We start from the raw sequence: 17,343 nt of genomic DNA on the forward strand, positions 1-17,343 counted from the left end.
TTTTTTTTTTTTTTTTTTGGTATCGGGGATTGAACTCGGGACCTTGTATTTGAGAGGCAGGTGGTGGTACCACTGAGCTAAATCCCTGACCTCTTATGTACTTCGATTGTCTCAACTGTAACATAAATATCTAGTTCATTGGGTCACTGGAAGGATTAAATAAATGTGTGTGTGTGTGTGTGTGTGTGTGTGTGTGTGCTTGCATAGCATCATGTGGCAAATATTACAAAATATTTATAAAATAAATCAATAAACAGGATATTGAATAATTTTATGTAAAATATCTGGTATTTAGTAAGTACAAAGAAAACATTTACTGGTATTGGAAGTAACATCATTTGAATATAAGTGTTTAGAATTTATCTGGACACAACTATAGAATCTACTCACCTCATCTACAATAACGTGAGACACATTTGTTAGAAGACCATCTTCTTGAAGTTTTCTTAGCAAAACTCCTGTTGTACAATAAAGCAACCTGGTAGATTCACTAGCTCGAGATTCCATCCGGATCTGATAGCCACACAAAGAATTCTGAAGGAAGATCACAAAGCCATGGGGTGAGTCTAACAAATTTAGATGTAAAATTCATAAGCTGTAAAAAGTCAAGCACAGGTGCTGTTCTTGTTACTATGTGAAGCAATCTGAGTAAATCTATTTAATGCAATTGAGCATGGTCATCATTTCCCATGGTCATCATTTATATAAAACTGTAAAATTTATATTGGTGATTTTAAACAGAAAAGCTTTCATTCTTTTCAAGGTGTTGAAGCAAAAAGATGTTCACCTGGCTTTATATACTATAAATATGATTATAAAAACATTAATAAATGCTTAATTTTTTACTAAATTATCTTAGGTTAAAATATTGAGGTACTCAGGAAGAGGATTTTACAGCTTTTGTAATCTGGTCTACTTTTCTACCAAGATCCTGTAAAACTTGCCACCACTAAAAGCAGATGGTATACTACAGCAGTGGTGCCTAATGGCAGTCTTTTTTTTTTTTTTTTTTTTTTGAGACAGGTGTCTCACTATGTAGTTGAGACTGCCCTGGAACTCACTATGTAGCCAAGGCTGTTCTCAAACTCACTGTGATCCTCCTGCCTCAGCCTCCCAAGTGCTGGGATTATAGGCCATTACAGGCATGCGCCACCATGCCCAGCTCTAATGGGAATCTTAAAGTCCCATCCATTCCCATCAGACTTTCTTTCTTAACCCTGAATTCATTCCTTTGTGTTGTGTGCATGATTGTCATTCCTTATAGGGCAGAAACTGTGTCTTTCTGTCCTCTTACATTTCATGACAGAAAACCAAAAAAAATTTTAACTAAAAGGTACCATCTTACAGACAAAAATATGCCATCTTCAGAAAGAACAAAACTGTAATTTGTCATATTTAATTCTAGCTAATTTAACTGATTAAGTGAATCTCTATACATTGCAGTCACTCTGGTTAAGATTTGTCCAGTTTTGTGTACACAAAACACACAATGATAGTTAAGTATTTTTTCCATTTTTTAAAAATACAGTTTGAAAAATAGTCTAGTGTATTAATCTATATTTCTTTCCCATTCTGCTCAATAAAGGAATTACTGAAGATCCTTTGGAAATGCACTCCACAGAAAAGATTTGCAAAAACATGAGATATATTAGAGTAAAATTAGAATTTGTTCATATTCTTTGAATGTTCAATATAGTACATTATATTTGAACACTTAATTTTAAAACTAATGTAGTTTTCTTTTAATGAGCTTTTAGTGACAGAATGATAAACTTTTTCATATGAAGTTAAGTGGCACTATCAAAGAAAACATGAAAAGTGCTTGAAACATGCTTATGAACAACCAAAACTTGTATAGGTTCCTCTTGGATCCCAAGAGCAAAGTTGAGTAATGTCATCATTCAGTGAGAGGGTGAATGGCATCTTACCCTTCCTCCAGGTCCATTTTCACAGCCCAATTCATCACACACTCTGGTGGCTAAACTCACTGCTGAGATCCTTCGTGGTTGGGTACAGACAATGTTACATTTACTTGTACCCCATTCATTCAGAAGCAAATCTTCTAACAAAAAATGTGGTACCTGAGTACTTTTACCACTCCCAGTTTCACCTGCCACAACTACTACCCGGTGCCTTTTAAGAGTTTCCACAATTGAATTCCTATGTTTGAACACAGGTAACTGTTGTCTTTCCTTTAGAAGTCTCTGATACTTAGGTGTACTTTGTAATTTTCTAAAAAGGTTTCTAACAGGTTCCAAATCTTCTGCATTTGCTGATTCTATGGACAGAGCAGAAAAATCCTCATCAGAAACTAAATTTTCCCAAGATTCCTCGGGATCTTCAGAGTTTTCTCTCTTATTTTCAGGATGCTGTTGTTGCTGTTGCTGTTTCAACTTATTCAAAAGTCTGGCAATAAAGAGATCACGTGGTTTATTGGTTTCCATCTTATTTAATTCTTCCTTTTTCTTTTCTGCATCACTCCACTCCAGCCAAACATCTCGGTAAGTGGGAGGGAGCAACTGATGAATGGACTACAAAGGAAAAAAAACAGCAGCATTTTATTGTCACTATTGAATATCAAAATCCAATACACTAGAACTTAGAAGTACAGTCATAATTCTCTTAAAATACAATGTGACTCAAACTAGTATAACTTTAATACATACATACATTGACACAAATCCATAAATAATGTGCTATATTCAGGTCTCTTTATTTACAAGTTATATCCCTTTGGGACAAAAATTTAACTTCTTGGTGCCTCAACTTCTGCATTTTAAAGTAATAATAGTACTTCCCTCATAGGCATCAACTGAGGCTAAATTTTAGCTAGTACATGTGAGGTGCTTATTTGTGGAACATGTTACTACTGAATAAACATTATTTACTTCTGCAATGGTGCTATATACAGTGTAGATGAACCATAAAGCACTTTAAAAATATATAAAGCAACATTTGAGATTTTCAGATTTGTATATTACAGGTCAAAATATTTTAAATCAACTAAAATAGATGGAAACTAAGTTATTCTAAGTTTGTGCTATAAAAGAACTCACAAGTATCTCTGATACTGACAGTTACTTTTACCAAGTAAATACAGCCTCTGATAAACTTTTTTTGCAAAATGAGAGCAATAAAGCCCTTAAGAACTTTGGTTGGCAGAAACTGAAAAAGAACTAATATTTAGAGTTCCACTGAATTAGTATCTAAATTTTTCAATGGTTCTAACTGAGGAAAAAAAACCATACACATTTATTATGATAAAGAAATGCCAAAAATTTAAATTTTAAATAAAGAGCATTGTGTCTCTAAAAGAGCTTTCTCCAGTATTACTTTAATCTCTCCTTAAACTGGAACTGTATTGCTAAGATAATATACAACTGAGAAACAGAACCAATGTTTATAGTGTTTTAAAGTGGAAAGACAACGAAAAAAATAAAAATTTTAAAATTATCTTTAATTCAAGCATCTTGCACAAGTATTTTATATCTGTAAATTAGTATAGCCAAAAATTGGATCAATCAAATAGTTGTCTCTTTCAGACTGCTGGCCTAAGAAGAGACAGACTGAGCTGTGGTTAGGGGTGAAAAGAACCATATTACAAATAATCAGAAATGAGGAAATAACCAGAAGCAGCAGTCAGTAAAAAGGAAACTAGAACAGAGGGTCATAATTAAATACTACCTTCCACAAACACATACATTTTTATGTACAGTTTTAATACGAATTAAGTATCACTTATGGAAAATACCAATAATCAAAAGTGCTTTGGATCTGGAACACTTGCACACAGATAATGAGATATCCTGGGGTGGGACTTGTGTCAAACCACAAAAACCCACTTACGTTTCATAAAAACAGTACCTTTTACATATAGCCAAAAGGTTTTATGTAATACTTTAAATAAATAATTTTACTCATAAAAGTTTCTTAGTGCAGTATTTTCTACTTGTGGCATCATGTTAGTGCTAAAAAAAGGTTTACATTTTGCAGCATTTTAGAATTCAGATATTTGTTGTTTTTTTTTCTTTTATTGAGTTTATTGGTACATTTTAGGCACACAGTACAATCATGTTCACCATTGGGATCTTGTACCTTTACAGGACAGGTCTTGGTTCTCAATTTTTCCCTTGTCCCTGCCCTCCCTTTACCCCCTCCTCCCCATTTACAAACACTTTATTTCCATTTTTTCATCTTGTCATATTTTTTCTTTTCCCTTATTACCTTTCCCCTACCCTTCCCATTTTCCCTACACCATTAGCCCTTCCTATTTCACATGGTCAATTATCTCATTAGGATCTTATGTACTATTATAGCTTTTCACACCAGAGAAACTATTCGGTATTTACACGTGTGACTTATTTATTTCATTTAGGAGTATATCTTCAATATGTATCCATTTTCCTATGAATGAATCTAATTTCTCATTAGAATTCAGATATTTGGATTAGGGATGTTCAACCTATACACCCATCACTCCACAAATAGTTTTGAAGCACCTGAGCTTAAAAAAACCTCACCTGTCCTTTCACTAAGCGATAAAGGGCTAAAGTAGCACCCAGGTGCTGAGCTTGCATGCCATCTTCTGTTAAGATAGTAGGACACACCACAAGGACATCATCTTCAGACTTGATTACCCTTACCCTACAGAGAAACAAACAAAAATTTATTTTTAAATTGATGTCAGATCAATAAAGTGAGAAATCCATTAAGATTGAACCTGTTTATATAATTTAAATATTTCCACTGATAGTATTGGATTCAATAATGATTTATAAGCACTGTAGACCTGAGATGTAGAATTAGCATTTCCTAAATGTTTACTTAACTCATTCGAAACAAAAGGATTTTCTTATACATTATTTTCAAAGTTCAATCATTTTCAAAGTTGATCAGAAAACATACCTACATTTCCAGTATCGACCTACTGCAACTTTTTCAAAGGAAGGATTTGGACTCTTGGGAAGATTCTTCCTGACCCAATCGATCAGAAATTGTTTTGGAGATTTTCCTGTCCAGCTCCGAGAAGTATAATCAAAATTTCTTACATCACGGGGTTCTTTCTTTTTATCTAAAATGGAAGACAAAGATAAATTCTTTAAAACTTGTCATGTGGGGCTGGGATGTAGCTTAGGGATACAGTACTTAACCTAGCATGTGTGAAGGTCTGGCTAAAACTTATGAGCTTCCTGTCTCAGCCTCCAAGACTTCTGTGATCAAAGGTGTGTATTACACATCAAGCTTTTACTTTAGACTTCTAATGTACTATCTCTACTCTTTGGAGATTCTTTCCATTGATTTGTCACTAGGGTAACATCATCTGTCAGATTGGAAGGCCTCCCCAATCCAAAATAGTGACCTTAATATCTATTAGTAAAAGCCAATTTTCTTTGATAGTACACATGACAATTTGATATTATATTTTTATTTGTGTATATTTAAAGCTCACTTTCCTTACTTAGGGCTATATACAACAAGAAGGCAGAGATTGTGTTATTTTATTTATTAATGTACACTTGTCAACTTGCACAATAAGGATTCAAGAAATATTACTGAAAGAATAAATGATTTTTAAAATGGACAGTTTGGTGTAGGTCTAAACTGTAATACAATCTGATAAATATATTACCTATGCCAATAATTTACTCAGCACAAAGAAATGCATGATCATTCACATCTGATGGAACAGAAATAACTAGGGAAGGATTAAAGAAGGGGTGCTATTTGAGCTGTACCTTGAAACTAGGGACAGGTTGGCCAGGAAGAGGGCGCAGCAGGATGAGCAAAGTAATGCGACTTGAAACAACATACATTTTGAACAGTAATGTATATAGCTGAAAAATAAGGTAATAAGGTAGACTGTGGCAGAATGCAAATGATCTAGAATGCCATACTAAAGAATATGGCCTGTTACTGACGTCAGTAGGCTCAGTCATCAAACGTTCTTAACAGGAGAGGGTGGGTATATAGCTCAGTCGTAGGGTACTTGCCTAGCATAAGTAAGGCACCCAGCATAAGTAAGGTTTGATCTCTAGTATTTTTTTCTTTTTGGTACCGGGGATCGAACTCAGGTCCTAGTGTTTGCGAGGCAGGTGGTGGAACCACTGAGCTAAATCCCTGGCCCTCTAGTATGTTTAAAGAAAAAAACAAACAGGTTTTTAAACAGGAAATTCACATTTAGATCTAAATTGCAAAAAGATAACTGCTAAGTGTTTGGAGAATGGAATGGAGAGAGATGAGACTGAGGCAAAGTATTTGTAATTACAAATTGCTACGCAAGTTACAGTAATTGTTACTACTCTTTTAAACAAAGCTTATGAATGTGTAACTTCACTTCCACCATAAGTAGTTTGCCAAAATGCAAAGCAATGAGCTTTATAATACTATATTATTTGATCTTTAGTCATAAGTTACACCCCAATCACTTTCCCTTCTTTTAACCTTTCTCTTCATCAGCAGCAGCTGCAGATTTTTCAAACAAATTAAAGTTCAAAGCACTTTCCCCGTCTGTGGCTACAGGAGGCTTTTTTCTTTCACTCTGTTGATGTGATATCTTTATGGCTGGATTGAATACTGGATGGTCTTCTAATGTTTCCATTTCTACCAAGAAAAAAAAAAGGATGTTAATTTCATGAGCTTTTTTTGTGTGTGTGTGGTACTGAAGATTGAACCTAGGGCCACTGCACTAAGCTATATCCCCAATTCTTTATTTTGAAAGAGTCTCACTAAGTTGCCCATGCTGGCTCAAACTTGCAATCCTCCTGCCTTAATCTCCCACAGTGCCAGGATTACAGGTATGTGCCAACATTCCTGGCTATGTATTTGTGTTTTTTTTTTTTGGCTTTACTACTTGGTAAAAGTAGTTTTAAAAACACTGTTTCTTCTTTCTCCTTGTAGCCAATAATTTAATAATTCCTACACTGAACCTATGCTAAAAGTCACAAGCAATTTATTAGCTTTTAAAATGTATATTAAAACTTTAAAAATAAAGTATTTTATGCATGTAGTAGACCTGAAAAAAAAATTCATTTGAAATACTCATGAGATTATATTCATGTCTCTTTCTTGAACATATTCTATATTTATGGTATAAATCTGGAGTTGGCAAACATGCATGCAAACCAAATTCATTCCACTGTTTGTTCATGTATGGCTTGTATACCAGAATATTTTTCTCATTTTTAAATGGCTGAAAAAATAAAAGTATTTGGTGATATGTGATAATTATATGAAATTTATAGTTCACTATCCAGAGTTCGATTAGAACATAGCCGTTCATTTTTGTATTGTCTATCGTTTATAACACCAGAGTTGAGAAGTAGTGTGTATGGCCCACAGAGTATACAATATCATTTGGTTGTTACAGAAAATTTTGCTAATCACCAAGTATAAACTATTAAGAGAGGCCTGGGGATTTAGTTCAATGGTTCTGCCACCTGCCTGGCAAGCACAAGGTCCCAAGTTCAATCCCCGGTACCAAAAACCAAACAAACAACAACAAAAAATCAGAAACTGTTAAGAGAAAGAAATAAACATGTTTTAAAAAGATAGTAACATCTGTATATCTAAGAACCCGAAAACGTTTACCTCCTTGAAATTTCCTGATTTTTTCTTGAGTCTCTTTTTGGCCCTGCTTGTTTTTTTCTAATTTAAAGGCAGCTGCTTGCTCTTTTGCATCCAGAAGTTTTGCTGCAAGATGCAGGTACCTTTCATTCTGTTCCGGATGAAGAAGAAATAAAAAGAACAAGATCACTTTATCTGTACACAATATGCTGTATCAAAACCTATAGTCTATGCCTGTTATCCCAGCCAGATACTCTGAGGTAAGAGGATTGTGAGTTTGAGACCTGCCTGGGCAAGATGAGGCCCCATCTCAAAGACACCAAACAAAAATCCCATGATCTTTTAACTTTGTTCTTTGATCCAGCAAATGTACTTTTAGGAATTTTTCATACAGGAATAAAAAAAAGGAAAAATAGGGCAAAAAAAGAAAAAATAAAGCTTCTGAGAAAAATGGTATGAAACTCACAAACATGATTCTGCTGAGCAAAACCTAGAAAGACTTGAAGGTTAAACTCAAACGACTGTTTCATTTCCTTAGCTTAATAAATGACAGTAGATTATAAACATAAAGGTATGTGTGCAGAGGAGATGATGGCACATTCAGTGCAGCTTTGAAATACAATTGTTAAAAGAAGTGGGGGGAAAGGTAACTAAACTAGCTGAATCGTGGGACCATTCCACGCTGAAATAAATAACAAAGTTATGTAACACACAGGAGGCTTAGCTGCTTCCTCAAATTCACCAAAACCATAGTTATCTTTTCCATCTTCCTATAGAGGGCACTGGTACCATTATCCCTCCACCTATGCATCTCTTGTTGTATTTGGCTCCTTCATAATACTTTTCCCATAAAATTTACCACCTTAACCATTTTACGTACACAGTTCAGTTACACAACCATTACAAACACAGTCCATGTTTAGAACTCAATTCACGTGGCAAAACTGAAATGCTATACTCATTAAGCAGTAGCCCTCTCCTCAATCAGCCCCAGATAGTCTGCTTTCTATCTATATGAACTGGACTACTTTAGGTACCTCATATAAATGGAATCATATAATAACAGGTTCATTTCATGTAGCATGAGATCCTCAAGGTCCATCTGTGTTGCTGCATATGCCAGAATTTAGTCATAACACACTGTGTGTATATACCTAACATTTTTACTTATCCACTCATCTGTTGGTTGACATTGCGTTGTTTCTGCATTTTAGCTATGTAAATAAGGCTGCCACCAACACTGTATACAGATACTTCTTCTTCTAAGACACTGCTTTAAATTCTTATGAGTATATACTCCAAAATGGAATTTCTGGATCACATGGTAATTATTTTAATTTTTTTAGTAAGGGCTAAACTGTTTTCCATAATGGCTGCACAACTTTTCATTCCTACTAACAGTGCACATGGATTTCAATTTCCACATTTTTACCAACCTTTTTTTTTTCTATTTTTGATAGTAGGTATCATAATGAATAAAAAATGGTATCTTGTTGTGGTTTTGATTTGTATTTCCCTAATAATTCCTGACACACAGCATCTTTTCACATGCTTACTATTTGTACGTAGTTTTTTTTTGAAAAATACTCTTTACCTTTTTATATTCAGTAAATAACCAATTTTTATTGATTCTCTTTTTTGGGGGTACTAGGGATCAAACTCGGGTCCTTGCGCTTGCAAGGCAGGCGGCAGAGCCATTGAGCTAAATCCCCGGCCCAAATTTTGTTGATTCTTGCTTTAAAGTATCTGTCTTACTTTTACATTTAAGTCTTCATTTCACATCTAAACATGATATTAAAATGAATAGCTTTGTAAAATAGCTTTGTAAACACTACTATATTCCAATCATCCTGAAAACTATTAAACTTGACCTGAAATATCAAATTCTTTTGGCCAATAGCCTGCCCCAAACCAGTAGTGTCTCTTTAATACACAGATATCAAATTTATGTGCTGGACATCAAAACATTCCAGTCTCAAGTAAACTTATCTGTTTACTCCTATCTGGTAAATTTTATCTTTATGTGCACATCTATTTTTAATACCCAAAGCCCCTTGCACAATTCCACATCCATATTTTACCCATATGAGTTATCTTCCTATTATTTGCCTATTCAACTGTGTGTCCTTCAAGTCTCATTTCTTTGAGTTTTGACCTAATATTCCAATCAAGAGACCTCTTCTTTCTCTGAATCCCAAAGTAGACTTATATTACACTAAAGATTCTTATTTGCATGACTTTAATATAGGCACATAGTTTAAAAACTTGTATTACTGCAAAGTATAAAACAGAAGTTGCTATGTCATCCTACTACCATAATTTTAATAACCAGTAAAAACTTTTTATAAATCTTTTTAAATATAAGAATGTAAATATAGCTGGGCATGGTGATATGTCTTTAATCCAAGCTTTCAGGAGGCTGAGGCAGGAGGATTATCACAAGTTTGAGGTTAACTTGGGCTACAGAGTAAGTTCGAGGCCAGCCTGAACTACCCAGCAAGACTGTCTCAAGCAAAACAAAACACAACAAAACAAGTAAACATGTGTCTATGTATGTTTTTTCTTTTATGCAAATGGGTACATCATATACATATTGTCCTTAACTTCTACAATTTGATTATGAATTCACCTACTGACAGATATATGGGTTGTTTGCAGTTTGGCTACTATGAATAAAATTGCTATGAACATTTCTGGAAACTATGTTCATTTTTTTAAATAATATCTATAAATGAAGACAGGGAATGTTTACTTTAGTGGTAGTATTTTATACTCCTATTAGCAATGTATGAATGTTCAGTTGTTCCACAACCTTCCTATATATATGGTGTTACTGATCTTTAAAATTTTAGCCATTTTGGTAGATATATAGTGGTATCTCTTGTAGTTTTCATTTTTAATAATGATTAGTATTGGCCATCCATGTTTATTTCTGTAAAGTGTCTGATTTTAAAAAGTTCTTTATATAATTGTGTATAGAATTATATTAATAATAATATACAATAATATATATAATTGTGTCTTGTAAATATATGTGGTGCTATATTTTCTTCCTACAACTTGCTTTCCTAATTTTATAGATTGAAACTTAAATATTCTCTCAGAGGACCATATGCTAGATGTTGTTGGCCTCTGGTGATAGAACCTCTAGGACAGAGGTGGTGAACCTATAGCATACATGTTGCAGTGGGCGATTCGTTATTATTGAAAGCTCTAAGAAGTTCACCATTACTGCTCTAAGATTAGGGGGCTAGTGGCTGGAAGTCAGGCCATTGGGAGAACGTCCTTGAAGGGGCTGTTGGAACCCTGGTACCTTCCTCTATTTCACTTTCTATACACCATGCACACTCATGATATTCTACATTAGGAGCCAACTGACCGTGGACTGGAACTAGGAGCCAAAATAACCTTTTTACTTTTTTTAAGATTGTGATAATGGTCACTGAATCCAGTGCCACAAACTGAGCTACATTCTAAAGCCCCTCCCCCTTCTTTTGGCACAGGGAATTGAACTTAGGACCTCACTCTTGCAGCTGAGCTAGATCCCTGGCCCCAGTCCTTTTTATTTCCTTTTTTAAAAATAGGGTCTTATTGCTGGCCACGATGAAACATACCTGTAATCTCAGTACTCAGGAGGCTAAGGCAGAAAGATTACAAGTTCAAGGCCAGCCTGGGATATATAGTGAGACCCCAAAGAAACCAACAGTTGCCTAGGCTGGCCTCAAACCTGTGATTATTCTACTTCAGACTCTCGAATAACTGCAACTACAGGCACGCACAAATGTACTAGGATCCAATTTTTTGTGTTAATTTTCCTATCAATCCCTGTATTTATCCAATTTACAAATGAAGAAACTAAGGGTCAGAAAAGATAAATATCTTGCCTGAGACTATTCAGCTAGAGCCCTAATACACTTTTCTACTCACAGGGTCAAATTTTTCCTCCTCCTCTAAATTTTTAGAATGTTCACTCTTTTCATCTTCATTTTGTTGTTGAGCATATCGCAAAATCCACTCTTTCATATTTATTTCCACATTTTTTTCTTCCTTTTTTGGCTAGAAAGAGAAAAAAATTTGAAAAGCTGAAGTTAGAAAATGTCAAAACTATCCAGTGTCTGCTTTTATAATTCCTCCTAAAAAAAAAGCAGATACAAGAAAGTCCCAAAATCATATTCTTTATTATTTAGTGATGGATTTAATATAACACTATTTTAAGAAATCTAAACTTGCAAAATTCAATGAATGTGTTTACATAAAGGGGTAAATGGAATGAAAGGAATATCGTTGAAAACTAGTATTTCAAAATAAAAGTGTTACAAGGCTACATCCATAGATGTTCGATCATTTGTAGAGTATAATCCCCTAAAGAACTACACCTCCCATTATCCTCCTATCACTCTCCCAGTACTCTGGCCTTGACCATGTGACTTGCATCAACCAGTGCAGGGGCTTGCTAAGAATTTATACACTGGAGTTCTCCATTTTAAAATATAGTTGGTCCTCTATAACTGTGGTTTTAACCAACCCTTACAAAATATTCAGAAAAACATTGTATTTGTAATGAACATATAGCTTTTACAGGTGATATTTCCCAAACAATATAGTATAACAACTATTTAACATAGCACTGACATTAGAAGCCTGACTTCTCTGAGAACATCACGTGGGAAGAAGTCCAAGCTAATTGTATGGAGTGACCATGCTGAGAAAGGGTGCCTTCTGGTGTCCAGCAGAGTCCCAAGTCATCCGAGTAAGGAGCCACTGTAGATGTTCCAGCCCCACCAGGTAACCACTTAGAACAGAAATGTCCAGCTAAGCATGGCCCAGATTGCAAAATCATGAGAAATGATACACCATTCGTTATTTCAACCTACAACCTTTTGCAGCAGTTAGTGATGCAGTGATAGAAAACTGGGATAGAAAAGTCTGGCAAACCATTTAGTCATTTTTAAGAAGTAAAAATATTATAGAAACCTCATATTCATAATATCAATTATACGTGCTTCTTTCTAATTATATATAGCTTTAAAAGTTTAATTCTTCAATTACCTTAATCTTACGGTCTTCTTCCAGTTTTTTTGTTTTAGTTTGCAATGGAGGCGAAACAGTAGCTTGTATTTGAGGAGACTGAAATTTTGGCCTATTTTTAGGTTGTTGCTCTTCAAATTCCTGACTGAATCCTTCAGGAAGTGCATCTTAAGATAAAACAAACTGTGTTGAAAATAAACATGCACATAATACACAAAATATACCAATATTTGTTAAGCATACACATAAAGCCCCTATCGTGACTTAGTGTACCATTTTTCTTTGATTTTTCATCTCCCTAGAAATCTTGTGATGAACCTGGATTTATTTTTGAACTAGAAATGGGCAAACTCACCAGATAATAGCTAGCCCACTTATATTTGGCCACTTATTTTACTCTCACTATGTTAGGCTCCTAAATTTTCATTAAAAGATCTTTACCCCTTCCACTTTGGCTTTCTGTGGTAGTATTCTTCTACCACCTCCCCCCAACCAGAGATCAAACTCAGGACCTTGCACTTTCGAGGCAGGCACAGCACCACTGAGCTAAATCCCCAGGCCAATGTGGTAGTATTCTTAATCTGCCACAAAATTTGTAGTCAGACTCTTGCAAAAGATTAAAACCATAACCCTGCGTTTAATCAAATACTAATATCCAAGGACACCCCTAATTTCTAAACCAAAACTCCAAAGATACAGCCTAATAGGTTTCAGACAGGCAAAGTTTAAGAATGTGTGTCATAAGGCCTAGGATTTAGTTCAGTGGCACTGTGCCTGCCTTGCAAGCACAAGGTACTAAGTTCGATCCCCAGTATTAAAAAAAAAAATAAAAAATGTATATTGTAAAATTACATAAACAACTGAAACACAAAACCTAAAATTTTTGCATAGATTACAACCTCTAAGGAGAATATAATGAAAAAAATGAAATTAAGAACATGTAAAAAGTAAATTATAATGGTAAAGTTACAAATGTAAGTTAAAAGGATGATACAAATACTGAAACTATTTCAAAGTGTTTTTGGAAACTGGAAGAATTTAACAGCAGGACTGTTTACCATCTGAAAGGTTTAAACAGAGCCAATCCAAAGCAGAATGAAGATCACCTCCATGCAAGAGTGTATTGGTCATGGCATCTTCAATGTCCTTAGTCTTAAAGGAAAACGCTTGTAAAGCCATGTATAAATCCTGTGAAAGGAAAACATATACAAATCACATTTGTCAATTTTCTCTTCTTTTATTTCTAATTTTATCTTCATTCATTTTAAACCAGAAACTCTCACACAAATAATAATTTTAAAAGTAGGTTTTTTGGGGGAGCAGAGAGGGGGTGTAGCTTACTGGTAGAGTGCTTAACAGGGACATGGTCTTGAGTTCAGTGTTAAAGCTCCAACACTGTGCGTGCGCGCATACACACACACACACACACACACACACACACACACACACCTCCCTATTCCCCAGTTAAAAATGTTAAATGTGTTCAATGTAGTAGGATTTTGATAACTACAGATATATTTTTTTAAAGGAGTGAGAGATATCACTCTTTTTATTATCCAAAGATACTCTTTATAGTGTAGAATGTTTTTCTATAATTTTGTATAAAATATTTCAGTTAACATTATAACATGAACATCCACTCAAATTATTACAAACTTTATCAACACTTTTATTTTTAGTTTAAAAAATTTTTTTTGGTTTTTTTGAGACAGGGTCTCACTATGAAGTTGAGACCAACCTGGAACTCACTATGTAGCCCAGGCTGGTCTCGAACTCACAGCAATCCTCCTGCCTCAGCCTCCCGAGTGCTGGGATTACAGGTTGGGATTACAGGCCTGTGCCACCATGCCCAGCTTTATCAGTACTTTTAATAGTTACATAGTATGCTACTGAGTATATTTTCCTATAAAGGAACACTCAGTATTTATTTTATTACAAGCACTGCTTCAATTATATCTTTATATATAACATCATATATAGATAAAACAGGGCCAGGAATTAAGCTCAGTGGCTCTGCTGCCCGACTCACAAGTGCAAGGTTCTGAGTTCCATCCCCAGTACAAAAAAAAAAAAAAAAAAGAAAAACATTTTAATATACTTCCACGATAAGATCTTTACAGTGGGGCAGAACTGGGTTCAAATCTGGATTCTGTTCACTCTGCTATTTATTAATTACTAACCTTAGGCTATAACTTGTCATCTTACCAAGCTTCAATTCTTTAAAATCTTAGAGGCCAAATATATCTACTTTGTAGGATTGTCATGCCAGAGAAATATAAGTAGTATTTTTTTTTTTTTTTGGTACCAGGGATTGAACTAGGGACCTTGAGCTTGTGAGGCAGGCAACAGAACCACTGAGCTAAATTCCCGGCCCTGGAGAAATATAAGTAATGTTCCTGGAAGTCAAACATATAATGTAATTTGTGGAATGTAACTTAGTTTTCATATCACCATTTCATTGTGTGAAATTTTATCAGACACAATTCTTTCCTCTGTTCTTAGAGAGAGAATCCATCTATATGAGATCTCAATGAAAGCTAAATAAGTCATTTTCATCCCATGCAGAGCTGTGTTAAAAATGCCCTATTAATACTAAGGGAACTTTAAAAAAAGTTTGCAAAATACCTGTAATTTTTTGGCAGTAAGTCTTCCAGAAATCACTCCCTTGTCATTATTTTGCTTTTTATGTTCATTGATCACTCCAATAATTCTTTGCTCCAGCTTGCTATTAATTACCACCTGTTAAGTCAAAAAGGTCATAGCAGTTAGAAGCTAAACTGTTAAAAAATTAGAATAAAAATTAGTTTTTATATTCCTGCCAAACAAGCCCAAAATTTCAGCTAAATGCAGGTATGTTTTTTTTTTGACTACTATTCATTTGACCACATCAGAAAATATGGGATATGGAAAAAAGCAATGAGATAACAAATGGAAAAAAAATCCTCTTATAAAAACTTCCATAAAGTTAATTTCTCAAGACAGTATCCTTGGTTCACCCTTGGGTTGCTATGACAATACAGATTGTTAAACCCTACCCTAAATATAATGAATCAAAATCCTTGGGGATGAGATCCAGAAATCTGCTTTGATGTAAACCATCCCAAGTACAAAGCCTGACAGAATGAATGCTACACTATAAAAGGAGCATATCAAATAAAAGTAAAAATTATATCTATATATAGTATTATATGCTAACATAAAATCTTTAGACCCAGAGTTTGATTCCCTTTTTTTCTTTCAGCCACTTATGTACTGTTCTTTCCATATTTTTAAACTAGGAATACATAAGCTTCTACAACAAAAATACCTTCTCTTTATCACCTCTTAACTGAATACCTACCATGAAATACAAAAATATACATCAGAAATTCAAAGTCTAGCCAGGAAAAACATAAAGAAACAAATTAGAAGTGAGCATTACAATGCTTTAAAAAGATATATTCAGGGGCCGAGGATTTAGCTCCGTGGTTCTGCTGCCTGCCTTGCAAGTGCAAGGACCCCAGTTTGATCCCCCCAAAATAAAACAAAACAAAACCAAAAAAACCACAAAAGATATATTCAGTGCTGAGAGAACCAAGACAACTGACCTGATGAGTTATGCAAGAATTTATGAGGGTCACAGAGGGGGCAAATAAAAAGGAGAAAGTGAGGTATTCTAAGTAGAGAGCACAATGGGGAAAAAAAATGAAGTCATAAAATTATGCGGAATTTGGGAGAACAAAGAATACCCCGCGAACTAACGTTTTAAGTGGAGAAGAGTAACAGAGAGAGGAGGAAGGAAAAGTATTCTAAGTTAGATCTGAAAGAGTGTGTATGTCATACTTAGTAATTTGGAGCTTATCCAGACTTTCCTTATTTTCTTAGAGGCTCTCAACATATGTGTACAATTTACTTCTATTTAGTAAGAATAGCTCTTCGATTACTATTTAAAATACACTGTTGTTTTCTTATATTTAAGGATACGTCATTTTTTAAAAAGAGTATATTTCTTGAAATAGCTCAAAACCTTGGTTACTTACTTTCAAAATAGATTTATCCAGATTTGCAGGACCACCAGTATCATTTGGAGAATTAAAACTATAAATTTTTGGACCTGTATATAATAGACAACAAATAGTCAAGGCCATTTAATGATTAATATTCATTGCGTTGTTTTAATTTTCCTTTAAAAATTGCTAAACATCAGCTGTTTAATTTCGGTACCTCCCCTCACTTCACCATTGAGTCAATCTAATAGTTTTGCAATATTCCTTTTAAACTATTTTACCAATTAGCATTCTTCTAGTTTGACCACTTTCTCCTAAAATACAAATACCAATATATCTTTTAGGTTAAATCTGTGTTCATTTTGTACATACTGTCTTGAATACCATCAGATTGTTGGCAGAGATGGGTAATTCCAAAGAGAAAGTATTACGCCCCAAAAGTGAGGTGATAAGTGAAAAGAGAGGTGAGACTTCCTATCTTTTCTCTTTTCTCTTAAGTCCAAAGGTTGCCAGATTAGTTTCCTAAAGTTGCCATAGCAAATCATCCCAAATTTGATGGCTGAATATGCCAGGGATTTATTCTTTCAAAATTATGGATGACAGAAGTTAATCAAGATGTGAACAAGACCATGTTCCCTTTGAAGCTTTCAGGCAAGAGTACTTCCTAGCCTCTTCTAGCTCATGTTCACCCCAGGCACTGCGTGGCTTGTTGGCAGTATAACTCTAGTCGCCAACTTTTTCATGTGGCCTTCTTCCCTGTCTCTTG

The 17,343-nt window shown here is 34.6% G+C and overlaps 1 protein-coding gene across 2 annotated transcripts in view; it reads right to left on the bottom strand.

The window, feature by feature from the left end:
• The window catches only part of Dhx29 (DExH-box helicase 29), a 48,692-nt gene that overhangs the window by 23,740 nt on the left and 7,609 nt on the right, over positions 1-17,343 (bottom strand). For both annotated transcript variants that reach the window (XM_019207836.2, XM_010626879.3), the window contains exons 2-12: positions 16,611-16,684; positions 15,217-15,330; positions 13,650-13,779; positions 12,613-12,758; positions 11,491-11,619; positions 7,588-7,714; positions 6,442-6,600; positions 4,906-5,071; positions 4,521-4,644; positions 1,929-2,531; positions 391-534 (exon numbers count right to left, since the gene is read on the bottom strand). In XM_019207836.2, coding sequence (XP_019063381.1) covers positions 391-534; positions 1,929-2,531; positions 4,521-4,644; positions 4,906-5,071; positions 6,442-6,600; positions 7,588-7,714; positions 11,491-11,619; positions 12,613-12,758; positions 13,650-13,779; positions 15,217-15,330; positions 16,611-16,684 — 1,916 coding nt within the window. The remainder of the gene's footprint in view (positions 1-390; positions 535-1,928; positions 2,532-4,520; positions 4,645-4,905; positions 5,072-6,441; positions 6,601-7,587; positions 7,715-11,490; positions 11,620-12,612; positions 12,759-13,649; positions 13,780-15,216; positions 15,331-16,610; positions 16,685-17,343) is intronic.

The sequence above is a fragment of the Fukomys damarensis genome, unplaced genomic scaffold (assembly GCF_012274545.1).
Source record: "Fukomys damarensis isolate Sample0158 unplaced genomic scaffold, DMR_v1.0_HiC HiC_scaffold_1, whole genome shotgun sequence".
NCBI lineage: Eukaryota > Metazoa > Chordata > Mammalia > Rodentia > Bathyergidae > Fukomys > Fukomys damarensis.